Raw genomic sequence first — 27,745 nt, 5'->3', positions numbered from 1 at the left:
CATTTCCCTAAAAATCAACCATTTACAATGTGCAGCTTCAAGTGTGCAAGTCAAGTAACAATTGAAAATACTGACATCAACCTTAAAACTAGCAGACCAAACTCTCAAAGATGGAAACAGCACAATAAACCTTTAAGTAAACTGCAGTCAAACAAGCTTCTGGCTAAAAAATCATTTGCCATGCACTAGAGCCAAACTAAAAATACTTCTCTATATGCAGGGAAGAACAAAGTAATGCCAACTTCACTCAAACCTTGCCCACAGGATTTAGTAACTGTTGCTAGATTTCTACATGTTAAAACATTGAAGACTAGAAAATAATGGAATTCCTCCATTCTTCTACTTTCTTTAAGATATCAGGAAAACAGCTGAAACACTCCCATGCTTGAATTCAGTAGCAGATATGCATGACTGTAAAACATTTTTCAAGTTAGTATTATTTTATTATTATTTAAACAAAGAAGTTATAAAGGATTTTCCAAAAGTCACATGCTGAAATTCAGCTTATTAAAGGTCTTTTATACTCAAGTTTTTCATTCAGGCATTTGTTTTTAATGATGCCTCATACTTAAAAAGACTCATTAATTGCTACCATGATGGGTCATATTATGCTCACATTCCTTTGTTATTGTCATAATAACAACATGCCTTTTTTCTACAATTTACTACTATTTGTAGAACACTAGCTTGTAGTTATGCCAGTTTTTCCTTGTAGTCATCCACAGTTTATGACAATTTGAATGTATGTTTAGCAAATTTGGAGCAAGTTGTAATGATCCTAAGATCATGCCCTTTGGTTTTATATATATATAGCATAATGCAAGTTCTGCAACTTTACACAATGAAAAATATTAAAAAGCATGATAATGTTGTGTAGTCATCAAATATAGAACTGTGCTTAAATCCCAATTTTTACAGAGCTTGTTCATTGGCCTCTTCTTATTCTCCCACTTTATAAGCTGTAGTCACACATGGTGTGCCTTTCTACATTCACCTCAAAAAAACATCACTGTAACAGGTTTGCCACACAAACTCTATTGGTAGTATACTACTATACTATGATTAGTCATACATAAAATTACTCTAATTATTAATTCCAGTTAAGAATTTAAAATATTAGTCAGCATGAAGATCATTAACTACGCCATGCATTTATCATGTTGGGGGAGCTGTCTTGGTTTCAAACACTAAGTGCATTTCAAAAGAAAAGATGTTGTGTTTGAGGCACAAGCTAGGCAACAAACATTTTACTTCTGGTATTTCTGACAAGATGCTGCATCTCTCCTGGAAGCAATTCCATATTTTGCCAACAGAGACTGGTATCATCTCCTCCCCACCCACAAAAAGGATAAAAATAAATAAAGTGAAATAACTGAAAAAGCAGGTCAAGATTGTAATGCTATGCAACAAGCATAAATCAAAAAAAATTTAAACATTCCCTCCTCAGTTTCTGACTAGCATCAGCTAAAATGGATTACATACCTGGAAAAGCAGCCTCATCTCAAGTATGGGGTCGAACACATTAGGCAGGAAAAGGAAACACGCAGAGTTAGTATTTTAAATACAGTCACTTTAAAAAAAATATCTCTGTTTATAACATTTTTAAAATAAAGCATCTCTAATTAAACTGGAGCTAGTGACTGAACAGCTGACCATAGAGGACGCACCCAGACATCATGAGACTGTTTAGATATAAATGCTAAATTTACACGAAACATCACTGCTTATGGTGTGTGTGAGAAATACTAAGCAATTATGAAGCATCTGTTAATGCAAGGTACATATGAAGCTGAAAGAAACACCCATCTAACAATATACAAACTCTATATATACCAAACTGACTTAGGCTCTTAAATATAACTTATTTAACTGACTAACAATGATTGATTCTCAAATCTCATTTATTACCTTCACACTACTGCTGTTAGTGTGAACCCATTTATTCAGTGTTTTGCAAAACAAATGTGAAAGATAAATAATCGATAAAACTTATCAATTCATAACAGAAACATCAAAGTGATAATAAAATGAAGAATAACACATGCCACAAATCCCACAACAAATTTTTCATCTAATTTTAGTCGCTAGAAATCAACAGAAAAGAAATTATTATGGATTTGTTTTTATCCTCAAGCTCAGTTTGTGTTCCAGTCTTATGTTCTCTGTGATCTGACAAACAGTTTTAAGCTCTCAACTATTTTAGTGCATTCAACACAGTGACACATGCAGGTCTGTCAGGTCAACACTCTCTGAGCTTTTCCCATCTGATCAAACACCTAGTGAGGAACATCTATTGTGTATTCGCTGTTTGTACTTTACTTCTAATCTTTATACGTGTATACAGGAACCCAGCTAAGAAAGAACACCACCCATGACATAAAAAAGAACCTGCTGATTATTTTTTGTTTATTTTTTTTACCTGAGCACACATCCTGAGTATAATTACCCACTGGGATTAATAAAGTTTGTCATCGTCAACACCTTGAGGTGACAGATAATAGAAACTGTAATAGAACTGATCAGTCAGAAGTGTTACAGAGCTTGAAAACTAATTTTATCAGTTGCTTGTTGGTCCCTCATCCTACAAAAGTGTGGGACTGGCAGTGTTAGACAATTTTCCATGCACAATATCAGGCCTCGTATGCAGAAAGCCCCAACTGGACTATAGGCATGTGAAAATTCAAATGAATGGGCCCCCAATCGACAGCTATCATATGGTACGGCTCTACATCAGAATTTTCAAGCAGTATCGTGATGATAGTCGAATTGGGGCTTCCTGCATAAAGGGCCTGGTGAATAAAGAAAACCCTCTTCTTGAAACCCATTTCCATTAGCATGAGGATGAAAATGCATTTAAAAGTTACTGTGGATCAGGTATAAATAAAATTTAATTTGTCATACAAATGTCATGCAGGAGACTAGAGTTATATGTACATACCACTGCTGCTTGCTGAAACAATGTATTTATGTTTATAATCCACAAAGAAAATAGAGACATGTATTTTGCAGAATTCACCTACCAATTTACCAAAATATTTTATTGTCGAAAGCCACACCCCAAAATCCCTTACAGAAAAATAACCTAAAACATTTTCTGTCTCTCACTCTTCTGCTCTTTTTTCTCAATAATCTCCTCCTCTACAGCCTTATTCTCTGCTTGTTATTTAATCACTGAGTAATATATAGTGATTAAAAAAAATAGAAAACAGCGATGGAACTAGTCTGGTTAGAAAAAAGGAAAATGTGCAAAGAGATGGATCTGTGAGCAACTAGGCCTGTGGTGGAGGATCAATAAAATTTGCCTTTTGAAATAGTCTTGGATTCAATGCTACACATATGCTGATCCTAGAAAACATCAAGGGAAAGCAAGAGAAATTCAACGTTTCCTAAAGTGAGGCAACAACTATGAACACAAAAAAGGTAAAGGTAAAGGCCGTCCTCTAATCGTTTTAGGTTATTAAGGAGTGAGGTGTCAGAGACCTTACTTTCCTTGGGGCCAGGTTTAGGTTAGGGCAGTGCCCATCTCCTCTCTCTCACTGCCTTACTTTCCTCAACCCTCTTACGGAGTCAGGTACCCATTACAACTGGCCAGGTTGACTGGGGGAAGTTTGATGTACCACATGGATATGAAACTGGCGCCAGTGTTCTTATCACTTCGCTATCTGCTTTCCCACACAGTTTCAAGTTAAAAGAAAAAGGCCTGGAAATTTTATGTCCACACAGAAAACAATATAAACAATAAGAGACTTAAATCTCAGTGGCTGAACAGATTACAGCTTTTCGATTTCCCTGTTCCTCTCCATCACACCATTATCTGCAGCATTAAAAGATTATAAACTGAAACCTAGAAAATGACACTGTGAAAATGCTAATATACATGCAATGAACTTTCTAGAGAGAATCTTATATGCTTTTCAGTTATACCATGAAGTAGATGGCACTTACTGAGTGATAAGCTCACGCTTTTCCTGCAACAAATGTTTGTAGTTTTTGTCCATCTTTTCTTTCCACTCTAATTCCTTTCGCAAAGCAGCTCTGGTATGCTCTAAGTCCTCATCCATGTGCTGCATATGCTCATGATACTTGGAGCGTTCAGATGTAAAGGTTTCTCTTGTAAAGAAAATTTAAAGAACGTTTATTATAGAAGAGCAAGATAAATTCTGAAAGTAATCATCTTTTAAAATGACAGCCAGTGGACAAAAAGAAAATAAGCAGACACTCAGATGACAGTGAATGAATAGATACAAGTAGTATTAAGACATTAAATATTTCAAAACAAAAATAAACACATAAAATTTACCTCGCTTTCATGAGTTTTGCCTTGGTGCGTTGTTTGCGTTCCTCATAATGCTGGAACTCAAGGTCACGCCTCTCACCACTTGACATGAGTTCATATTTCAAGGACTTGACTTCATGCTGAAGGCCTGAGATCTGATCCATCAGGTTCTGTCGCCCAACTTCTGCAATCTTTTGATGCTGTTGCTGTTAATAATAACAACCAAAAAGAGAAAAAATAATGATGAGTTAATTTGATTCTGACAATAAAGTTTAATTCTGCACTCACCGCCCTCAAAAGCAAAAACAAAACAAGGAAAGAAAATGAAGACAATTTTTTTAAAGTCCCTTATAGAGTTACATCTTCCGAAAAAAGTTCAAAAAGACTTGAGAATATTAAACATATTACAACTGACATATAGATAACAGTTATAAATGCTCATTACTGTCTGGAAGGCAGTGCCACTGTTATCTTGTAAACAGCTCAGGCGAGATTGGAGATCAATGATAGTATGCTGCAACTCTTTGTTTTCTGATGCTGCCTTATTCTCGCGCTGCTTTAAAAGTGACACTTGATGTTTCAGTTCTGCTACTGTTTGTTCTAACAAGGTCCTGAAAAAAGCCATTACATATTAAAACAAATGGCAAGCAAATAATTTATTCCATAATTAAGACAGTGTGTTGTTTATGCAATATTATTTAAAAGAAAGATTTGACTCAAAGGCTACCTCTGAAGTTTTTCTCCCTCCAGCTGGTTGCGAATGCTAGCAAGTTGTTTGGACTTGTCATGCAGTTCTACTTGACTTAACTCCACCTTTTGAAGCTGCTTCTCTACAGTCACCTCTTTGGCATTTACTGCTGAGACCTCTTGCTCCAATTGTCTTGCCTGCCCATAAAGTGCCCATGATTTACACAAAAAAGGCCAACAGTTGATACAAAAAAATTATTACAATTTATGCAAATTAAGTTACTGAACACTAGACAGAAAACAGCACTACATTCAAGAAAACTGAACAGTCCATGATGGCCTTTGAACACATATCTATCAGATATTGCTGCAGGAAGAGAGGTCTTTAAAATACCACATGACAAGAACAAATGAACAAATGAAAACACTATCACTGGTAGAATTCTAAAAACTGAACATCTACTATTATCACACATCTATTGTCTATTATTACACATGTGTGCATGTGAATAAACAAACATAAACTGTGATTCAACCACCCTCTCTTTCACATTCAAATTTTTATTCCCTTTCTCTCTCTCTCTGCTTTCTCTCCATCTCAAAACAGAAAAAAAGTAATGTCTCTTTTCTGCAAATAAACATAAATAAATATTCATATCAATATGAATACACACTTGTAAATGCACACAAAATGCACGCACACACAGAAAATATTATGGGTTACATTAATAACCTTCTCATTTTAAGATTATGAAAACATATCAGCAGAAAAGCCTGTCAAATTATCATTTATCAAAGAATAAATTTATTGTAGAGCAATCATTAAGTTAAAAAGTTGTTCACACACTTTCACCATATAAACATATACTGTAATTGAATGAAGCCAAACACTTAAAAAAACAAAAACAACACAATAATCATCAAACATCCAGGTAAATTATGTCTAATGTTTTTATTAGTACCTACAAGTAGGTCTGTAATATTTAAAACTAGCAAAGATAAACTTGTTACAGATTCTGATGTACAGGAGATGGAAAGCGCAAAATTCAGATAAAATTTATTTAGACACATACACATGCATCAGATGGACCAAAAAGTAGCTGTATGGTTTCAAACTGTCAGAGCAATCAGTACTGTATACCTCCTCTTGGCCCATCATGTGTGTGTGTAAGAGATAGCTTTTAGAATGAAGGGTAAATGATATTCATGTGACCTGAGGTTAAGCTATAAAAACCTCCAAAAGACCATACTCTTTTTAAACATTAATAACACATGTTCACTGACAACGAATATTACAAAAGAAAGATAAAAGTTTTAACATGTTTTCTTTAAAATTCATGACTCTATGTGAGCTAAATTAAATAAAGGTATTAATTGTTTTGTTTACAGAGCCAAAAAGAAAACAGAGTATGAAGCTTCAAAAGAGTAAATTTTTTTTTTTTGGTCAGGGGTTAGGAGGGTGGGGAGGTTGAATTTGTCTTCCTTTACAATTCTCAATTAACTAAGGATGGATATGGAAGGGTTTTAAAAATTTAACTGCATGCAATAAAGCCACCAAATTTTTAATGCTCGAATGGTTTGCATGAAATGAGCACAGCAAAAGCAGTAAATAGCTAACACCATTTTAATGCAGGATAGCTCATTCCAAAGAACTCACAGAATCAGAAGAATGCTTCTAGAACCAAGGAATCATGGAAAATATAGGCAAAAATGTATAAACAGATTAAAGCAGCAAAATAAAAAAAACAAATCAAAACTCAGAATTCATACAGAGGAAGATTGATAATATAAATGAAAAAAACCCTCCCAAAGAAAGAACACAATAAACATTTTAATGATGGATGTGACATCACTCCAGAGCATCTGAACATAAATTATCTATAACTTCTATGGTGGGAATTAAAGTATAGTCTTCACTTCAGATAAATTTAACAAGTATGTTTTCCACATATATTGATTAAAAGTTTCTGTTACCCGTTTTTCGGCTACTTCAGCTCGGTTCTGCCATTCTCGTAAAGATCTCTGAAAGGCTGAGTCCTTTTCAGAAACTGAAGTCTCCAAGTGCTTCATTGTTACAGATTTCTGGTTATGGATGAAATTAGCATGCATTATTCACCCCATGATAATGATATTCCATATGCCAACTTAGTAACTATGGCTATCACAGTGAACTAATCCAGGTGCTGCATCAGGAGAGGATTTATACATGCTGGAGGTAAATTATCTTTCTTCAAGACTTACCAGATGACATGATCATAGGAGATCAAGTGTTACAATAGCTCTTTAATTATCGAAAAATGCTTCCCTGACAGTCAGCTAGCACATGCCTGGCATGCAGGGCACTCCACTGGTCAGGTAAGCCACAACTCTCAGACATCTATAGAAGTAAAAGTAAAGCTAGTCCATTTCTTTCAATCAACACTCCACCCAAAATAGTGGGGAGGTCAGGAAGGCCTCCAGGTCATGTCATGTGATGTCTTGAGGAAAGATTTTTTTACAATAAGAAATTCATTCTGTTGGAATCCTTTATCTCCTACTGTCATGTCATTCAGGAAAGTCAAAGTAGAAATCCAAACACATTGATCCTTGATCTTCCCTATCTTAATGACAAGGGTTTTATGGCTGAGCCACTGGACTACCCAGTTATACTGGTGGGGTTCATATTTCACTTGTAAACAAAAACTCAGTAAATGATATTTTTACAATCTAAGGCAAATGTCCTTTAAAAGTTTGCATGTTTTAGTTACATCACCTCTTTATGAACATCTTACCCTATCCAGTTCCTCTTCAGCCACTTTAAGTTTGTTCTCAAGAACAGCATTGTGCTCCCTCAACATTCGTACCTGACTCCATACCTGAAAATTATGCACATGTACATGAACACAGTTATTTACTGCCTCTATAGTTTGGGTCAGGTCTTGAAACAACTTTTTGAAGAAGTATTTGGTAAACAAATTTATATATATATAGTCTGATGGTTAATGCATCTGACTTTGGAGCAGAAGCTTGCTTGTTTGGCAAACTCCCCAAACTGTCTTATCAGGGAAGAAAACGGTGAGGATTATACTCAGCCTTAAAATACCTTTTTATGAGTGAATATAAAGGTGAGGATTATACTCAGCATTACAATATCTTTTTATCAGGGAATATAAAGGTGAGGATTAAACTCAGTCTTAAGATACCTGTCTTATCAGGGAAGATGAAAGAGAATATTATATTCAGCCTTACAAGGCCATGCCCTAGACATAATGAAATAATTAATTTTTCTACCACAAAGGCCTCTAGGCTACTGGACCCTTTACCTTAATATAGTTTCTCTTAAAATGTCAGAATCTTCTTTTTCAGAAGGATTCTTCTTCAGGCACAAACAAACATCAGGTTACCTTGGTCATTTCATGCTCCAGTGTGGTATTCCTATTCTCCATTTCAGCATGTGTCTTTGACTGTGACAGAAGCTGAGCCTGCAGCCTCTCAATGGTGCTCTGTGTGCGGAGGGCCTCCCGCCGCAGGTCAGTGACAATCTAAAAGAAAAATGCAGTAATTTAAAAAAAAAGGTTATTCGCAGTGCACACCATTTCTATTAATTTAATCCTGACACCATAAAAGAAATAAATCTTGTTATGGAGTTGTATGGAGAACTTATTTTGGTTTGATTGTTGCAGTTCTTTTCCTAGAATAATAGATAAACCCTGAGAAAAAGTTTTCTTAGTCAGCACAAAATTTTCAGGCCCCACTGAACCTGGCATTTCAGGATTGAGTTCATAAATTCACAACTCTATTTAATTCTGAAAACAGAAAACACTTGAATTGCATCATACAAGGTCTGTCTAAAAAGTAACAGGAATGATGTCACAATTTATTTCAGTTCCAAACACAATTCCCCTTCAAAGTACTTCCCCTCAAGTCAACTACACTTTTGCACTTTCTCTGCCATGCTTCTATGCACTGTTAGATGAGACTATCAGCTTTTGGTTCAGTCTCATTCCATTCTACTTTGACTTGCAAAGCCATTTTTGAAACTGAAATGTTCTTACTTTCATTGAGCTCTGATGCTCAGCCTCTGGTGTGCTTAAAGTGCTTTAATGTTTCAGTATTGTAGAGATTGTCCACTGTTCTTTTACATATTAAAGAAGTTGTGACATTATTAAACTTTATTATAACTTCCGTTAATGCATTTTACATTGCACCTTCATCATTGCTTTCTCAGTTCATGGTGTTCTGTCCTTTATTTCACAGTATGACCTTTGCTGCCTACACACTCCCATCTCCACCACCACCAGTAAACAACCTTAAACCTGTCAGCTCCTTTAGCCTTTCAGAATGTAAGGGCGTGAAACACTCTTGCAAGGTCGGCAGTGCTTCAAAACATGCTCATGACATCCACCTTCATTTTTTCCCCACTTTAAATCCACTTAAAGGAGGAGAATTACAATCACTGCAGATATGTTTTGTACTTCCTGTATTGTATTATATTTCTGATTCTACAGTCAGCTCAAATCAACCATTTCACAAATTTGAATGAAATAAATTAAATCTAATTATAAGAGTCTATATTTTCACAACTGCATTAGAAAAGTATACAACTTCAACATGGCATGAGAGCTGACAGGGATGAGAATTGGCAGAAAAAGGCAACTAAGAAATCTTTCACCTGTTCCTTTTCAATGGCTTCATTTTTGGCTTCTCGACTTTCTGTACTTGCTATGGATAGTCTCTCCTGTAGTGAATCTGTCTCTCTTTTGTGCTGATCTCTCACTTCTTTCAATTCAGCTTCAAGTCGTGCAACTGTGGACCCAAACTTAGCCTAGAACATACAAAGAACATAAATGTCTTACTCATATAAATCATATAAACTACCAGACAAACTGCCTATGTCAAGACTATTCTGCACGAAAATATTGAGATACTACAGCAAATAAATTGCACTGAACAATACTGTACGAAACCTGTCATAACATTACAAATTATACTTCTTTCCTTCAGCAGAAGTAACTCGTCATGTCATCCTCTTCTTTATACCACTAATTGGTATGTGTGGTATACATGTATACACATACCACAGAATAGAACACACAGCAACCAGACTTAAGCTGTCCTCCGCAAATCTCAAATGACTGAACTTGCAAAATGATCCAACATTTAAAACAGCCTCTGTCTACTTCTTGTAAAATCCAAAGAACATATATGCTGCAGTCTGGTGAGCCTAAGCAAATGAAAAGGCAATGTAGAACTGAAATGTCACAAACCGACTGCCCAAGGGTGTCAGCCTGCAACTTAAAAACTGAGCTCTGATGCTGCTGAAGTTCCTCACGCAATGACCTGATGTGCTTGTTGGCTGCCGCAAGGTCCAGCTCTAGCTGTTCCACATATCTGGCTCGTTGGTGGTATGAGTCTGAAATAATGGGTTGTGTGTTTAGAATAGAGTTAAAAGCCTAATGATGGAATAAGCACAGTTGGTGATGGCATTTTAAGAAAGCAGGGGCTCTAAAACCCTTGCAAAAGTGAAATTTAGGGCTGACAGACACACAATTTGCAACCAAAGAAGAAATACCTTGCTGCATTTATCAAAAGCGAGAGAAACCAGTAAAAGTAAACTGCTTAACACACTCTGTAACATTCAAATTAGTGTAATCCTTAGTGTGAAAATATAATAAACCATTTGTATTGTGATGCAGGGACTACAGTCTGTCGTATGAGGTAAATCCAGACAATTTTTGATTTTTTTTCCTTGCAACAATTCAATCAAAGAAGAACACAATCTGCTGACAAAATACTCTCACTCACCAGTGTTTCGATCTTTCTCATTTTTTAGTTTCTCTTTTAACTCCTCACACTGGCTGGAAAAGTCTGAGAGCTGATGATAAACGATAAACAACACATGATACTGAACAGGTGAAGCAATGTTGGGGTGATGGATATGGCACAATCATTCAAACATACTGCTACCATTTCAATAAGAAGCATTAACCAAAACACTGTAAAATACTTGCCCTTTTTCTTAACTAATCATCTGTATAAATAATAAATATTTAAATAAAGATAAGAAACAAATAAGTAAATAATTTAGTGTTAACAATCCAAGGAGAAAATATCATATCCACAAATGTACCTTTTTGATCATGTCTTTTTTCTCTTGTTCCAGCTGTCGTATTTTCAGCTCCTGCATTCGGAGCTTATCAGTGTGCTGTGACTTTTCCTCCAGATCTAGCCTGGTGCTCTCTCGCACTCGTTCAAGTTCATGATTTAGTGCATCCATTTCATGCTTTACTGAATCGAGCACAATCTGTTTGTTCTGCAGCTGAGATGTTGTCTGCATAAGGACACTCTGACTTTCTGATAAGTCACGCTTTAGTGATTTGAGGGAGTTTTCCATTTCTTGCAGCTTGTGAGCATCCACCTCTCGCTGAAACTTGAGAGTTTGGGCCTCCGTCTGAAATTTTCTCAAGTCAACTTTGTCTGATGCACACTGTTCTTCCAGCTGAAGAACTCTGGTGTTGGCAATGTTCAGTTCATTCTGCACGACCTGCAGCTTGGTGCTAGTGCTTTCAAGTGATGATTTCAGCTCCTAGCATGTAATGTACACACACATTAAATCTGCTAATATTCTGTAAGGCATGTGCAAATCTTTAAAAATACTAAAAATGTTTGCTGGACGTCTCAGTGTTCTGTGTTGAGCACCAATGTAAGGGACATCTTATCACATATTTATTTCACTCAGGGACACCATGAACATTTTGTTTAAAAAAAAACCTTCTGAATTTAATTTTAATCTTTAAGTTATGGAGCAAATGAACAATGACAGGGTTTTTTTCCTAAAGTTACCTCCATGCTGACTGCTTCACTGACAAACTGCAGTTGTTGTTGCTGTGCATATTCTTGCTGTTTCACAAATTCTGACCTGGTAACCTCTGCTTCTCTCAGTGACTGTTCAATAAAGCAACAGGCTATCATTATAGAAAAATTTCTGGGGTTTTTTGGGAAGAATGAAGGGAAAACATCTTGCTACTGGGCAATTATTTGGAAATTTTAAACAAATCCAATGATTCATTGAGCAGTTCCTACACGTTCTCAAAGCTGACAGGAAACACTTAAACCTGTGACTGTGGCAGCTATTCACCAGTATTCACTCTTTACAACTTACTATTTCTGTCTCAGCCACCAAATTGCTTCCTCAATTTACAAACAATACAGCATGGCTTGAAACTGCAGAAATCAGGGATGGCAAGTCAGCTATCAGCCAATCAACCACCCAGTCATTTACTCTCCTTTTCAGTTGTCATCTATTACACTTTTAATGTACCCTTCCATTCATGGGAATTAAACAGACTCACTTCTTCGTACTTCTGCTGGTAGGTCTGAAGCTCATCCTGAGCACTAAATAGGTCATCCTGTAAGGCCTGTACTCGCTTCTCCAGCGATGTAATCTAAAAACAAAAGCTAACTGTAGTTAAGCTTCCTAATGAGATAAACAGTTGAGTACACTGCTGCTATTATATAATCCTACACTATGAATTCTAAGTTTGAAGGTAGGGTTGGACACCCCCCACTCCTAACTTTATCAGAAACCAGCTGATGAAAAGCAGCATCCATAAAAAACAGGACTGAATAAACTCAATTTATAAATGCTCAACTATTCTGTACCACTGCTTACCTTCACCTTCATGCTTTGCTGAACTGTCTCACTATCCCCCTTGACATCATCTAAGAGCTGCTCCAGCTCCTGAATCTTTAGCTCAAGGGTACACCGCTGATTTTTCTCTCTCTCCAATGCTGATTGAAGCTCTTGTACCTCTACTGAGTGATTGTTAACTAAGTCCATAATCTTTCTCTCCAGTTCTATCCTTTGCATTCTCTCAGTTTCAAAACTGTCAGCAATTCGAGTTTTGTCAGCAAGTTTTCTCTCCAAGTCTTTATTTTTCAGTTCAAGTTCTGCTCTGGTCATGCGCTCTTTGTCCAAATTGTTCTTCACTTCGGCAGACTCAAGAAGACGAGACTCTGTGAGGGAAAGCTGCTGAGACAAAGATGATCGCTGAGCGGACTCTTGTTCATAAGAAGTTTTCAGTGCCTGGAGCTCAGTAAGTGCATGCTGGAGCTTTAGTCTCAAATCATCAACTTCACCTGCCATTCTGGAAAATACATCAATTCCACTGTTCTGCACACACATTCTGCATGCTTTGTTCATTTAAAAAATACCTATTTAAAATTCTACACCTAATACAAAATGCAACATAGAAACTTCTTCCATAAAGTGAAACATCAAAACACTATTTTTTTAACAAAAAAAAATGTTTTATCCTATGATAATAGATGAAAATGTAGCAGATATTTACCATAGCATTTTATGAGAATGAACTGGGTGGAAACACACCCACACAATGATACAGGATCCCCAGGCTTAAATTAAGACAAAAAGACTGGATGGTTAATTGGCTATAGCTACCACATCCCTTTTTTTTTAAACAGACCTCTTCTCTGACTCCACATGTGCCCTTTGTGCAGATTGCTAAAACAGAAAAGTTAACGTGAAACCATCTTTATATGTCTTATCCTCTATTTTCTCAAGCAGGAAAATTATTTTCATCTACTTGTCTCTTTAACAATCAACTTTGTGTATGTTCCTACAAGAAAAAGAAGAATCTGGAAACAACTAGGTCTCTTTATCTGGCAAAGGACCTAGATTTTGATTTTTAAACATAAAGACTGTTGTAAATTCTAAGTTAACATATAAAGAATAAACTTGATTACCAGTCACCTTTGCTTCTTTTTTAAGAGTAAAATACTTTGTTGTTGCACTAGAACAAAATTAATTCCAACAATCTTTAATCTGCCCATTAATAAATAAAAATAAAAATAAATTGCAGTCAAAATAAACTTAACTGGTATAATGAAAAAAAAATACTCAAAAAAACTCAAACTTTGAGAAAACTCAAGCACACACTTACCTGTGCATCTATGAAACTCTTCTCAGTGGTGCGAGCCCACTCAAGCTGTGACTGCAGTTTGGTAAGCTGATCATTTAAGTTAGCATTTTGTTCTTTGAGGTGACTGACAATCAGCTGAAAGTCCAAAATTAATTTAGGGTCAATAATGCAATTAGTAATACTTTAAGTAGGAAAAAATCTCTTTACCCATCCTTTAGTTGTGATTTTCTTTTATTTATTTTTCCACATCCCTTGACTTAGGCTATCCCACAGGATACTAATTAGCATTACTAACCTTATTAAAATAGAATAATTATTATAATTTATATAATCAGTATAATTACTCAATATAACTATTTCATATAAGTTGTTCATCCAGTCTAACTCTTCTCTCACACACTGCTCAACCCACAATAACCAGGCCAAGTCATTTTAGCACAATATCTTGAACTTCACATCTGTGGAGGGTAGCACTGCATTGATACATCACGCTACATAATTATGCTTTACCATCCTGGTTTTTTTAAAAAAAACTAATGCCAAATCTCACATTTTCTCAGTAAAGCACATTCAACATATCACACTTCTCTGTATTTCTCACCATCCACCCTCCTCTTTCCTTTTCTTCCAGTTTTTCTTTCTGCTCATCATTTCACAAATTTATGCGTTTATTACCTCCTGCTTTGCAAGTTCCTGCTCTGCATGCTTGGCAGTTTCAAGACTATTCCGTGTCTGTTTCAGCTCTTGCTCTAAATCTGTTTTCTCCTTTATTAGCTGCTCAGACATGCTGGATGCCTTATGGGAAAAATCTTGAACAGAACTGACAAAACACAAATACAAAAAAATATTCAGAAGCCTTAATTATTTTAACTCTCATAGATTTTGGCTGAGTCATTCTGGGTAAGCAGACAATCTTTTCAACAGAGATTAAAATAATTGTATCAAAATTTGAATGAAAAACATGAATGCTGTTCAGCATATTTTTATGAATTAAATGCAGAACACCATTTTAAATTTCCATAACTCTAGAATAAGAAAGAAAAACAAGTTACATATTAGAGGCTAAAATTACTGGTTAGAATGAACATTAGTAATATGAAAATGAGTTAAAGCAGTAGACAAAAGATAAAAATTTCCAAAACTTTCCTAGACTTGAAAATAAATGAAGTCAGTGATTGAGACTGTTTTCATATACATGTATATTATTACACAATAAGTCTAAACCAGGTCAAGCTGTGTAATAATTTGCCTTTTACTATCCTAAAATAATTAGAGTAATGAAAAATCATCACACAGGACTGATTAGCAGTTGATAGATTCAAATGAAAAGGGCAACTATTTTTCTTAGATGGCTCATAAGTTTGGAGTGTGTAACCAGAGGCCTTCATTTAATGGTCCTCAAATGTTCACATTCTTGCAGTATATTGATTACGCACCTTAATTCCATGCGTAGACTGGACAGCATACCTTCCCTGGTGTTTTGTGTAGTTAACAGTTCATCTCTCTCTATAAACACCTCGTCTCTCTCCTTCTCCATAGTAAACAGCTCCTCCCTGAGGGAGGCAACCTGTTTTGTCAGTTCCTGTTCTCCTAATGTAAGATGCAGGTTTTGACTGCTCAGGATGTCTTTTTCCTCTAGAACCTTTTTCATCTCCACCCGCACTTTGTCCAAGGTGCTTGTCAGCTGCTCCTTCTCATTGGTTAGTATGTCAGTTATGTCCTGGAGGGTTGTACAACGCTGGGCTTCAGTACGCAATGTCTTCACTTCAGCCAACAATTCCTCGTACTTCTTTTGAACTTCTTCTTGACTTTTCTTGGCTTCCTCTGCAGCAGTCTACACAATACAATGTGATAAATGGTTTAATCTGACACAACAACAGGTAATGCTTTTGATAATGTTGCTGTAGCTGGCAGAAAATAAAAATCAGGCCTGACACCACACTAACTTCAGAACAGTACTTGCCTCTGCTTCTTCTAACTGTCCCTCCACATCCTCTAGTTCCTGCCGAAGATTTTTGTTCTTCAGCTGCAGCTGTTGTATGGTGACCTGCAGCTTTTCGCGTTCACCTTTTGCCCTCTTTGCCTGAACCAGAGCAAATTTAGTGTTAAAAGGTGCCAGCATATAGTATTAATGTTCAGCCTTCAAGAATCCCAAAAAAATCTGTTGGGACAAAAATGGACATTGCAGATATTGTAAGACTCATGTTTTTAAAAAAGTATTTTGACCTTGCACAAAGTAGCAACATCAGAATGTATACTACCTCTTCTTCTTGGTTCTCTTTTTCGTTTCTGAGCAATCGAATTTCCGTGCGAAGAGTTATTATCTCCCCCTCAACCTTTGTTTTCTCTTCAATCACTTTACGAAGTGCTACATCATTAGATGATCGCATTGGAGATGGACTTGGCAAGGGAGATGATGGGACTGGAGAAAAAATATTAGTAGACTGTCAAATATTGCAATTTTCATTGTCAAATGATGAGATCATCAGATTTTGAAAGTTTTCATATCAAATGTTTTAGTAAAAATGTGTTTATTGCACGCTACATGTCATTAAGACTTTTGAAAACAACGCAACATGCAATAATAATGAAAATTATCATTACTGAATTAGCACCCACCTTCCCTGGATGACTCTCTCCATGTTTCTCTCTCTTTCTCTAAAGAGTCTATCTTCAGCTCAGCCTCCTCTTTCGCTTTTTTTAAAAGTGCAAATTTTTCCACAATAATCTTCTTCTCTTTAACTGCTACATCCCTCTCGTGCACCATTTCTCCTCTCTCTTCCTCAAGAAGGTCTTGTTCTTCAGCATGTTCTTTTTTCAATCTATGAATCTGTGCTTCCAGCTGTGTGACCTAAAGAACAGATATGAATTAGGAGCTGGGAGTGAGAACACTTGACTCTAGAACACATCAGATCTTTGTGTCCACAAGCAAGATATAAGACAAACTCTCCTGCATAAAAATGTTCTGAAAAGTTGCTGCATCACAGAAAACCTAAATTATAAGTTAGCTGTTGGCTGGTTGTTTTCGCGGGAAAGTGTTTCCACCTAGAGGTGATTTTGCCCTATAAGGAGAGATGAAGGAGTACCCTAACAGTCAGCCATGCGAACCACTGTCACATAGAGTGGCCTGGGACAAGATCTGAACTCAGGGCCTCTCCTGCATTGGTGTTTTAACCACTACACTACTGGGTGCCACTGCTGAAAAATAGGTCACAGTTTAAAAAATATGTACCTGTCTGATCAATACGTCTCCTTCCCTTATATTTTAATCTTGCTGTTGAAGAATGTCAGAGACAGACTGAAAAGTACATGAAAAGATAACATACTTGTCTTTTCACTTCTGCAAGCTCATCCTCGAGCTTTGTGTTCTCATCCATGAGGGCACTGATTTCCTCCTCGTGTTCCTGCCGAAGCTTTTCCTTCATGAAGGTGGCACTCTCTCGCTGCTGAGTCAATGCTTGTTCTAGCTCCTTGCGCTCCTGCAAAAATGCAGACTGTGTTATTTTTCTGCTTATCAGATTCATTAGCATGTCTGCTAGCTTCATCATGCTGCTAGCTTCATCATGTTCCAGCAGTAAACAATCATTTTTATGCTAATTCCTCAATAAACGCTGACCTTCTCAAGAATATCCTTCAGTTCCTGGGATTCACTTCCTTCATGGGCATCTGTTTGGCTAGGTTTAGTCTGCAAACTTTCTAGTTCATCCAGAAGGCGAGCTCGCTCCACCAGCAAATAGGCCACCTGTTCGCTAGGAGTTGCCATAGCAATCTCTGCCAAACCCTGCTGTGTAAGCATTTCTGCTGCTTCTTTCTGGGCCTCATCTGCATTAGGAAAGAACACTTCTGAAAATCTTAAAGATGACTTTAAAAACTGCTCAGAGGTATTATAATCCAATCCTACTCCTCCCTAGGTCAGCAAACAGAGAAAAAAAGCCTCTTTGATGAAAGTGTCAGAAATATCAGAAATCTTTGAGCCTACATCCATACACACACCTACCTATCAACCTTCTCATATTTAAAAAAAAATCAAAACATCTACTGTTTGTTGGTTTTGATGGGTCTTTTAAAGCTTCATGAAAGGCATTCTTTGCCTCTAAAGACTAACTGGTCTTTGTTCCTCAGTGTTGAATGTAACTTGTATATGCTGCATAAAAAATTTCCTCGTCATGTATCATTGAATGTCTGCAAAGTCTATCGCCACCTTACTGAAAGGTCCTACAGCTGTCTAGTCAGGACTTTTTTCTGCTTTTTTGAGTGGAAATATGTCATGTATATAATTCTTTGCTGAAACTAGAGACTTACGTGAACTGTTTTCTGTGTTCTTGGCTATAAAACTGAATGCTGCCTAGCAGATCTCAATATTTTTGTTTTAATATAGATTTTCTGCTCTGCTCGAGCTAAAGCCTGTATAAAGACTATTTTTTAACCACAGCTGTATGAGATATTTTAAACTTTCTCCAGATCCATTTATTTCTTAATATACAAGTTTACATCAATTAAATAAAATCTTTTTTAAATGTACAGTGTTTTTAAAGGTGGAAGTAAGGGGAGTCATTTCAGTGTAAACTACTCATCAAGCACAGATTATTGCTATCCAAGCACACAAAATGGCTCCATCTATTGTTCAGATCAATGCACAGTGAGTAAAAATTCCATTAAAAGCAGAAGAAGAATAGTAAAAATTCACCTAGTGTGCCCATTTTCCTTCTGTAACAGTTTGAGCCTGCACCTGAATTGTTGACCTTAAGCAATGCTTAAGTTCATTGACAGCCCTATTACTTATTCCTTATCAGCTCAGACATATAGTCCCTTCAGTACGTAGGCAAAGCAATTTAACATTTCCATTCATCAGGTTCTTACTGAGAACCATGCATTTCTTATCAGTATCAATCATTTCACACTTGAGCTGCCCTTTAAAACTGTGCGCTGAAAAAACTCTGTTGGGGCTGTCCTGGATCAAAAAAGCAACAGACTACTTTCCCATCAAAGACTAAAGTTTCAATGAATTAACAAAATATACAGATATGTGCACAATACTAAACAAATAAATAAAATACAAGACAAGGTTTAAAACTCGAACTCATATATAAATAAAAATCTGAGGACTTTATTATGTATATATTTCATTTTAACTATAGAATGACCACAGTGCTACTGACATCCTAATTACCTGATAATGAACACCCTGAAGAAGTAAGAAATTGATCTCTTACATACATTATTATTAGTTTGTTATTTTTTTCAAAACACAAATGCTGAAGAGTGGAGTAAACTAAATTGTTCAAATAATGGCTATACAAGACAGCATATGTTGTGCTACTTTCATGATAGACCAGCAAAATGAAATACCACTGGTACAAGCTTCTCCAATATACTTGTTTGGACTCTTTGCATTCCATATGCAACAAGCCTGCTAAGAATTTATTCAAGTGACTAAGGTGATAGGAAAACGGATCTTGTGCTACTCAACAATAAGACCTTGTGTTTAAAAAGCTGTTCTTTTTCATGTGCATGAAGGCACACACAAAAAAATGGGAGTAAAAAAAGAGAATGTACACAGATGTGTTCTATCCATGTTTAAGATGCCTTTGCATCTGTGAATAAAGCTAGGGTTATTCGGCAGAACCTACGTTAAGGACTAACATAAAACAGAGGACCTGGTGAGCTTTTATTGCATGTGGCCATTGGATCTGGATAATTTAAACAAATCTGCATCAGAAAACTGATACCACAAAGCATGTTTTGGCAGGTAATTTATTTAAGCTACCAAGAAAAACAATATTTTCTGATCCTGAATTTATATGAAGTTTCAAAACACTGAAGGAGGAATTTCTATAAACTTTTTTTTATTCAGAGTGATGTATAGAAAAACTTTTTTATTCATTATTCATTCATGTCTTAGTAGGCAATTGTATGCACAAAACATGTGAAGCTAGGGGTCTGATGGGACATTAAAGTGGCTTATCATACATATGACTCTTCTTATACTCACCAAAGACTGCTTAGGTTTTATTTGCTGGAGTAAACCTTAGGGCAATTTAAAAACAAAGCCTACCTTGTGAAGCATATTTACAGGCAAACCATAAACTAAAAAATGGCCAATTAAAACAAACTTTTGAAAATCCCCTCAGAGTTCAGGAGCTGTCTCCACTGCCTATCTGTCCCAATCTTTTGATTCATACTTCCCATATCGGGTGATCACCTGCGAGCCTATCCAGCAAACACACCCATTAATAAAGTGTTTGAGTGATCACAGCAATGGTTGACTTCATTTGTTATACATCACGTTATCTGTGAAAAATTTGCCTGAGAAAATATGATTATTAATACCAAGAACTAACAGACTGTAGAGCCCTCTCCAGCTTTTTAAGTCACACTCCTTCAGCATAGCATTTGCTGACATTCTCCAGTTACTTGGATGGAAAAAATCCAACATCTCAAGAGGGCATTAAAGCTAAAAGAGTTTTATCTAGATACACACTACCTCATGGCGATCTGGCAATGCAATGGTAACAAGTTAAGCACTTACAGATCTCCACACACATTGCCTTGTTTCCTGCTGAGCAGCTTTCTCCTGTGTGTGAGTGTGTGTGCATATGCATGTTTTAGTGTATGTATACCTGCAAATACACATGCAAATGCTTCATACTTCACTTTTGTGCTGGTTAGTTGTGCATTAATGTCTTTGTAACATTTTTTCTATCATTTTGAATAGATATGAGAATGAAGTATCTGGCAGAATGTATACACATTTTTATTATGTGCTTGCTAGAGCAATTACTCAAAACTGCCTGCGAGAACTTGAATGAAAAGGTAGTGAACTTCATTCTTATACACTTCAATAATGTCTGGGGAAAAAAACGGAGTGCAACAGTTTTCTGTTGTGTAGTGATGGTGAAGGTCAAACCTCAAGAGTAAATAAAAATGAATAACAATTGCTTTCAAATTGTTTTGGGCAGTCAAAGAAATTAAGGCAAGAGAAGACAGAAATAGATGACCTGCATTACTGCCAATAAGCATCCCAGAATTTTTTGTTGTTGTTGTTGATGATGATGATGATGATGATGATGATGATGATGATGCTGATGATGATGCAGCAAAGCAAATGTACTGGAATATGTGTCCTGATTACATATGTTTTCCCATAGAGTTATGTCAAAGCTCTTGAATTTACTGAAATAAAGTACTACCTCTTTCCAAACCAGGTTATTTTTTTCTTCTGACTGGTTGCACCTTATATCCTCTATCCTGTGCAGGCAGCTAACTCTGCTGTCTGGTGTAGGTATGTGAATGATTCCCTAAAGTCTGTCTCGTGTGTATTATCCCTCCCATACAACATCTGGTCCCTCTTTGTTTCTCATTCCCCACACACACTCTTATGCAAACACATATATATAACCTCTGTTTTTATCACACACACACAGACTGACACTCTCACATGATACTGATCACACTCACATATAAAACCATTTCACTCTTACACACATATGCATGCACACACACACATGTAAACCAGATACACACTGACATACTCGTTTATGAAGTCAATCAAACTTACACTAGCATACGGATGTCAGAATAAGATGAATGACAGCAACACTGAGCAACAAGAAAGGCACTTAAAGAAACAGAATTGAAGAAAGACTCAAAGAGCCAGCAGCAAATACCACTAAGTTCAGGATGCAGCTGCTCCAGCGCCAATTTCAGTTGTTCATTTTCAGTCTCCAGTTCTTGAATAAGGGTTTCACGCTCTTCTGACAGGTGCCTTATGTGCTCGACATAGTTCTCTACTTCCCGCATCTCTTCTGTTTGTGCCTCTTTCAGCTTTTCTTCACTCTCTTGAGCTTTATGCAGGTCTCCCTATCCAAATATTAATGTGTAATATGTCCATTGTTTTACTGTTTTCACTATTCAGTGTTTTAAAATTCATTTTTATTATTAAGCTACCATAAACAAAGCACAACTGCCTGCATGAGACTGAATGCATTTTGTTTTTTAAATCAGTATGTTCCAAACTATTAACTCCCGAATCAGATCAGACACTTTGCCTACCTCCCCATCCACTCTTACACATATTTACAGGTTCATTATACTTAAGCTTTCAAATGATAATCTTTTACTTTAATCTATTGAGAAGCAAGGTTTTTGAATTGAAGAACTGAAGAATGTAAAAGTTCCTCTAGACTGTCAGTTGCCTAAGTCTTTCAAGCATTAGTCACTTGTTTAGTGCATACATCTGCATGTTTGTAACAGAGGCACCTGAGTATTTATCTTCCAAAGTCTTAAAATTTAGTCAGTAGTTGGATGTTTCTCTAAAGCACTATAAAAGTAAATGGTTAATACAAACCTCGAGCTTTTTGTACAATCTCCATATGTACATCAATTTCTCTCCTTCATCACATTGTGAACTTAGGCCCTCTGCTTGTAATCGATGACTGATTTCTACATTTGCAACTTCAAAACTGTCCTGAAAAACAAAATTACAGCAGAACATAAATAAAAGTTATATACATATATAATGTAAATACAAAAGCATATATGATCAATTATACAATTATATATATATATGCCATGAAAACAGATGAATAATAACACAGAAAGATAAAACATTTGTTTATGTATGCTCTCTTATTTTAAAAAAAACTTTCTTTTATGCCCCCACACCCCTCTCTGTTATTCTGAAAGATGCAGCTTATTATTTCAGAGAAAAAAATTTATTCCCTCTCTGTTCACTGCCTTGTGGATCAGCACAATTCTTGACCTATTTACAGAGAAAGTATTGTCTGATAACTGCAGGTACTAGTAGAAGCTGAAGCAATGTAATTTGTACAATAATTTGGCTGGGATGCTGCTTCATGAGATTGTTTTTTTTAAATCCCTGAAAGTACAAGTTATAGCCAAAAAGGAATGTGGTAAGGAGTGAAATAAATCCTTATTTTCATGGAAGACTGTAAACGTTGATTAACATTTTATATCTGATTTAATGCCTGTCACCTGGTGCATAGGAAAAACAGTAAACTTTAAGGAGGCCAACATGCAAACAAGAAAACTGTTTGCTACTGCTTAGTATATAACATTTTATATATTTTTAAAAAAAGCAACTTTACACTTCAACAAAGCCGTCTATATCAAAACACATGATAAAAAAGAAATGCCTATTCAATTTAAGTAAATATTATGATTACACCAACATGTTAGCCCTACTGCTAATTTTTTTTTCAAACTGTAAGCTGTTGTAGCCACAGAAGAGAAGAACTGGAACCTCTATATTTGAAAAAAAAGGAACATTCTTACGTGCGTGCGTGTGTGTGTTAATATTATAGTTATGGAATTTTTAAAACTTTACTGTCTTTATGAAATGAACATGCCTTTTGGTGAATTTTTCTTTTTAAATGACATTATGAATAGCTAGTTTTCTTAGAACTGTTCATAATCCACTAATGCACGTCGTTGAATCGTATCAACTTTCTACCTGTCGCATATAGGTTTTGAGTTACAATTTTAATACAACTTTTAATACTGCCTATGAAGACTAATGTAAACAGCTGTCATGCATCGATTTTCAGTGTGATGTGCACCACAATCTTTGTTTGACTTCCGCTTCTGACTCAGCCACAGCCTCAAAATTCCACTGATAGCAAGATGTTTAGTACACGTAGCCTTTATGTTACATTACTGCCAGTATCACTTACCTGGAACTCAAGGCCATGGTCTTCTGCCGGTTCCATCTCGAAAGTTTTAGACTGATATCCAGCGTGCTTCTGGGCCCATCGGTATAAGGTCGGCTATCATTTGTCCATTAGCCTGCAACTGGTGTGCCCGAAATACCCCACCTTCGGACAGTCAGGTGAAACTACGAAACTGAATGGAAGTCGCCATTTTCAAACAAACGCGCACTTACACGTTGCGGTGGGCGGAGGGATTACGGAATTCACTAAACACATGGCTCATAACACTGATTAAGAGGAAAGAAAATAATGAGATATAATTGTAAAAAAAATAATTTTGATTTTACATTTTTTGCGCTAATTTAAAGTCATTAACTAGGCGCAGAACAAATTTTCCATTTTTAAAATTTTTTTTTTATTTATTTATTTTTTTTAAATCTGGGATGCAACTCTTGATCACTGTCAGGTGTTGTTTGTTATTGTTATTTCCCTTGCTCCTTGCTGCCCAAGCATTTTCGGTGATGATGATGGCTTATTTAGACATATATACTGTCTATTCCCTATTCCACACCAGTATACTTAGTAATGGTATAAATTCATGGCTGCTTGAAATCGACATGCAAACAAAGCTTTTCCCCTTTTTTTTTCACCCCAAAGCTTCAAAGGTGAGTGTAGTGTATCATAGTGGTTTTAGTATGGTGGTCGAGTGAGAAGCAAGAGCTCGAGCACAAAAACAGAATTCTCTAGAAAATATTGGTTGAAGACCAAAAAGTTGGCGTGCAAAAATACATGTACATATAATTCTGTATCATAATCAAGGGAGATAGGTAACCATCTTCTGACTCAAGATGGTGCTGCAGTTAGCTCCCTTTGACCACAGATTCACTTAGGCGCCACGGACATTGATTTTTTTTCCCCTGAAGAGCCGTAATATTTTTTTTCTATTTCAAATTAAAAATAGCACAGTCAGTGACAATTTCTACTAAGTGATGATAACTGAATGTCATTTTGCTTGAATCGGTCTTCGAGCCCACCACTACTTAACCACTAAGGTGAAAGGTTAATTAAAATAAATAAATATTGTCAGATAATAATTATTAAAAACGAGCAAACACGAAGGGAAAGAGTAAGCCACGTTTGCACATTCATGCAAGGGAGACAGCTCTGTCATAACCAAGAGCGGGTTTTTCTTGGTTGCTTACCTTAGACTGTCTCTACGCAGTGTTCTTCGTGTCATTAAGCACCTGTTCCGTAATCAATAACAGTTCTTTCGGTGCAAAAGGCAGCTTAACGACGCAGTCCTTCAGTGCCGTCTGCTTTACGACTCTTGATAGCACCCATTTGCCCGCAATGTAGCGCCTTTCTTAGCGTTTGTTATTTTGAGGTCTTTAGGTTCACATCCCCATTAGAATGACAAAGCGAAGTCTCTCGATCTCCTCAGGCTTTAAGCAGTATAATTCTGTTCATCGCTTTTCGAAAACTTCTTGTACAAAACTTCTCGTAAAAATGTGGACATGTCATAATTTCTACCCTTGTACACATTTTTTGAACCTTCCCTCCTTTTTTAAAAAGCAGATCTCCCCTTTCTTTTCGCCTTCCCTACTCCACCTCTCTCTCTCTCACGCCAGCTTTTCTTTGAACTGTGTGGGTGTTAATGCGCTTTTAGTTTGACCAGTGGTGGGAAAAGGCGCTAAATAAATAAAGCACAGTGTAAACTCACAGCCGAGATACCTTCAAAAATGTTTCTTTTAACTGCAGAGTTTATATGATATTCCCTTGAAGCACATCACCTGTAACTACATTTTTCGTTGATAATTAGTCATCGATCGGCGTTGTAATGGAATAAACAATAAGAAGAAAAATTGAATTAAAATAGAACTTACTATCGAGAATACTGGAGCCTAAAGGCCATTAAAGCAGCTGACGTAACGAAAGGAAAGCGGTAACAAAGCGAAGGTCTCAAATGAGAGAAAAGATAGAGAAGCTATTACTGGCTTGGATAAATGAAAAATGAAATGATAGGCGGAAATAAACCCATCTTTTTATATATACCGTACCCTACAATACTATGAACTGCACAAGGTAATTAGTTACTGGTGGGTGCCGGAACGAAATAGATTTACCTATTTTACTGGGGCAGACCATGCTTCTGGATGTCCACAGTTGAATCCCTCTTCCTTACACGCTCAACACAGACCTGATGAACAGTCATTGGTTTCTATATTTGTTCATGCTTATGAGGTGCAGTCTGTAGAAGTAGAGTGGAATACTGTTAGAATCAGAAGTTTATTTCGGGTTTTCGTTTGCTTGTTTGATAATACAGTGATACCTCGGTTCTCGAACGCCTTGACTTTCGACCAAATCGGTATTCGACCAGGAAATTCGAGAAAATTTTGTCTTGGAATCCGAACAAATATTGGAACTCGAACATCCGAACGAGATGAGCCTTGCTTGCGTCATCAGTGTGAGTGCAGAGAGAGTCACGTTTTTGTGAGAGAGAGTCACGCTTTGTGTGTACTGTACTGCAAATTACTGATAAAGTGGTAGCAAATAGAGCAGTTAACATTTTAATGACAATGTTATGTCCACTTTCCGCAAAATTTGCAAGGAGAAAAAAACAGCAAACATTGACAAATTCTTCCGTAAAGAAATCAACTGCAGAGCAAGATTCTGATTCTCCTCAGCAAAAGATTACAGAGAACAGATACCCGAGAAAAAAACAATAACGCCACAGGGTAGTTAAATTTAATTTTATTTTTTTTTTAATAATACACTTTTATTTCTTATTTCCTCATTTTTCACACACGAGGAAACGAATTAATCCAGTTTCCTAAGCATTGCTTCGGTTTCTCGAGAAAGTATACACACACACACACACACAGAGGTTCACGCCGAAAGGTTTCTGTTAATGTTTCTTAATATCAATCATATGCTGAAGACATGCAACTTTACAGCTCCACTCCACCGGGTGTCTCACTCTTCTACTACACCATAGAAGCTGCATTACCGGCGTCAAGGACTGGATGATAAAACCGATGACAACTAAACTAAACGATGATAAACCGGAAGAAGAAAAAGAAATCAACCTTCGCTCGTCAGTCTGCCTGATCACATCAAGGTGGGCCAATTCAACATCACTTTTATATCATCCGTCAGGAATCAACTGCTATGTTTTAATTTCTTTGTTAGCTCCTGCCCCTGCGTCCCAGGCAGCCAGACAACTATGCTCTTTGTCTGATAACCTTTTCCTAACTATTGCTGTCACCAGAACATATGATCACAGGATTTTTAGCTATTGTACTGCAAAACAATGGAACTCTCTTTTCAAAATCCGCCACCTGCCTACAATTGAATCCTTCAAATCTGCACTGAAAACCCACCTCTTCCTTGAGCATTGTTCCTACCACAGTCCACACGGTGCTAGTCCTTTTTTCACCCTTCTCCCTTTTCCGCTTTCGATACTTTCCTACTCATCTTCCTTTACACGAGTTTCTCAGTTGTTGTTATTTAGTGCCTCTTTGCATTATCTATATTTGTCAGTACAGGTGGGAAGACAAATTGCTGGACAGAAGAGAGTATCACCCGCCTGCAGGGGTGCTTCGACTGCACACACTGCAAGTCTTTATAATTAGTGACAATCTGGATGACTTGGCTGATGTTATCTTCGTAATCACTTTCTGTGTTGACACAGTCATACCCTCAAGGATAGTGTCATCTTTCCTAATAATAAACCCTGGGTAATGAAGGAACTAAAATCTGTATTGAACAATAAGAAGCGCATTTTTTTTATACCGGAACTGCACACGACAGAAAATTAGCGAACAGGGAGGTCCGTAATGCCAAAGGGAGCCAAAAGAAAAGATACAAAGATAAAGTTAAGTTGCAGTTCAGTAGTGGCGACCTCAAGTCAGCTTGGCATTGTATTAAGAACATGTCCTCTGTCAATCGCAAGGAAATTGCTCTTAAAAAAAACTAGTGGCATTTGCAGGCGTTGATGAGTGTGATCTTACCAATGTGCTTAATTCTTATTATACCCGCTTTGAGGAACGGGACTTCTATCACGAGGTTTCCACACTAAAACAGTCTCTGGTCCCTGAGCATGACTTAGTGATTGCCCAAAAACAAGGTTTCTGGGTCCAGACGGGATCTGTGGACGCACCTTTCACTGCTGTGCCGAACAACTTAATGGAGTT

At 36.7% G+C, this 27,745-nt stretch overlaps 1 protein-coding gene across 7 annotated transcripts in view; it reads right to left on the bottom strand.

Annotated features, from left to right (window-relative positions):
• LOC112556881 (trichohyalin-like) overlaps positions 1 to 24,465 on the bottom strand; it is a 30,179-nt gene extending 5,714 nt beyond the window's left edge. For 2 of the 7 annotated variants that reach the window (XR_003097848.1, XR_003097847.1), the window contains exons 1-28: positions 23,577 to 24,465; positions 22,232 to 22,351; positions 21,552 to 21,744; positions 17,501 to 17,706; positions 17,211 to 17,363; positions 16,504 to 16,735; positions 16,146 to 16,306; positions 15,848 to 15,967; positions 15,321 to 15,718; positions 14,560 to 14,704; positions 13,906 to 14,019; positions 13,429 to 13,466; positions 12,615 to 13,089; positions 12,295 to 12,387; positions 11,786 to 11,887; positions 11,073 to 11,528; positions 10,748 to 10,817; positions 10,210 to 10,355; positions 9,615 to 9,767; positions 8,347 to 8,484; positions 7,735 to 7,818; positions 6,938 to 7,045; positions 6,621 to 6,638; positions 5,004 to 5,161; positions 4,722 to 4,887; positions 4,301 to 4,482; positions 3,946 to 4,110; positions 1,483 to 2,950 (exon numbers count right to left, since the gene is read on the bottom strand). Coding sequence is in view for 5 of the 7 variants with exons in the window: in XM_025226299.1 (XP_025082084.1) it covers positions 2,939 to 2,950; positions 3,946 to 4,110; positions 4,301 to 4,482; positions 4,722 to 4,887; positions 5,004 to 5,161; positions 6,621 to 6,638; positions 6,938 to 7,045; positions 7,735 to 7,818; positions 8,347 to 8,484; positions 9,615 to 9,767; positions 10,210 to 10,355; positions 10,748 to 10,817; positions 11,073 to 11,528; positions 11,786 to 11,887; positions 12,295 to 12,387; positions 12,615 to 13,089; positions 13,429 to 13,466; positions 13,906 to 14,019; positions 14,560 to 14,704; positions 15,321 to 15,718; positions 15,848 to 15,967; positions 16,146 to 16,306; positions 16,504 to 16,735; positions 17,211 to 17,363; positions 17,501 to 17,706; positions 21,552 to 21,744; positions 22,232 to 22,351; positions 23,577 to 23,612 (4,442 nt within the window). In the remaining 2 variants the exon portion in view is untranslated. The remainder of the gene's footprint in view (positions 1 to 1,482; positions 2,951 to 3,945; positions 4,111 to 4,300; positions 4,483 to 4,721; positions 4,888 to 5,003; positions 5,162 to 6,620; positions 6,639 to 6,937; positions 7,046 to 7,734; positions 7,819 to 8,346; positions 8,485 to 9,614; positions 9,768 to 10,209; positions 10,356 to 10,747; positions 10,818 to 11,072; positions 11,529 to 11,785; positions 11,888 to 12,294; positions 12,388 to 12,614; positions 13,090 to 13,428; positions 13,467 to 13,905; positions 14,020 to 14,559; positions 14,705 to 15,320; positions 15,719 to 15,847; positions 15,968 to 16,145; positions 16,307 to 16,503; positions 16,736 to 17,210; positions 17,364 to 17,500; positions 17,707 to 21,551; positions 21,745 to 22,231; positions 22,352 to 23,576) is intronic. The other 5 variants (XM_025226299.1, XM_025226297.1, XM_025226298.1 and 2 more) reach the window with 5 other exon arrangements.
• Positions 24,466 to 27,745: the final 3,280 nt, after the last annotated feature.

The sequence above is a fragment of the Pomacea canaliculata genome, linkage group LG2 (assembly GCF_003073045.1).
Source record: "Pomacea canaliculata isolate SZHN2017 linkage group LG2, ASM307304v1, whole genome shotgun sequence".
NCBI lineage: Eukaryota > Metazoa > Mollusca > Gastropoda > Architaenioglossa > Ampullariidae > Pomacea > Pomacea canaliculata.
This window is presented reverse-complemented; position numbering and strand designations above follow the sequence as displayed.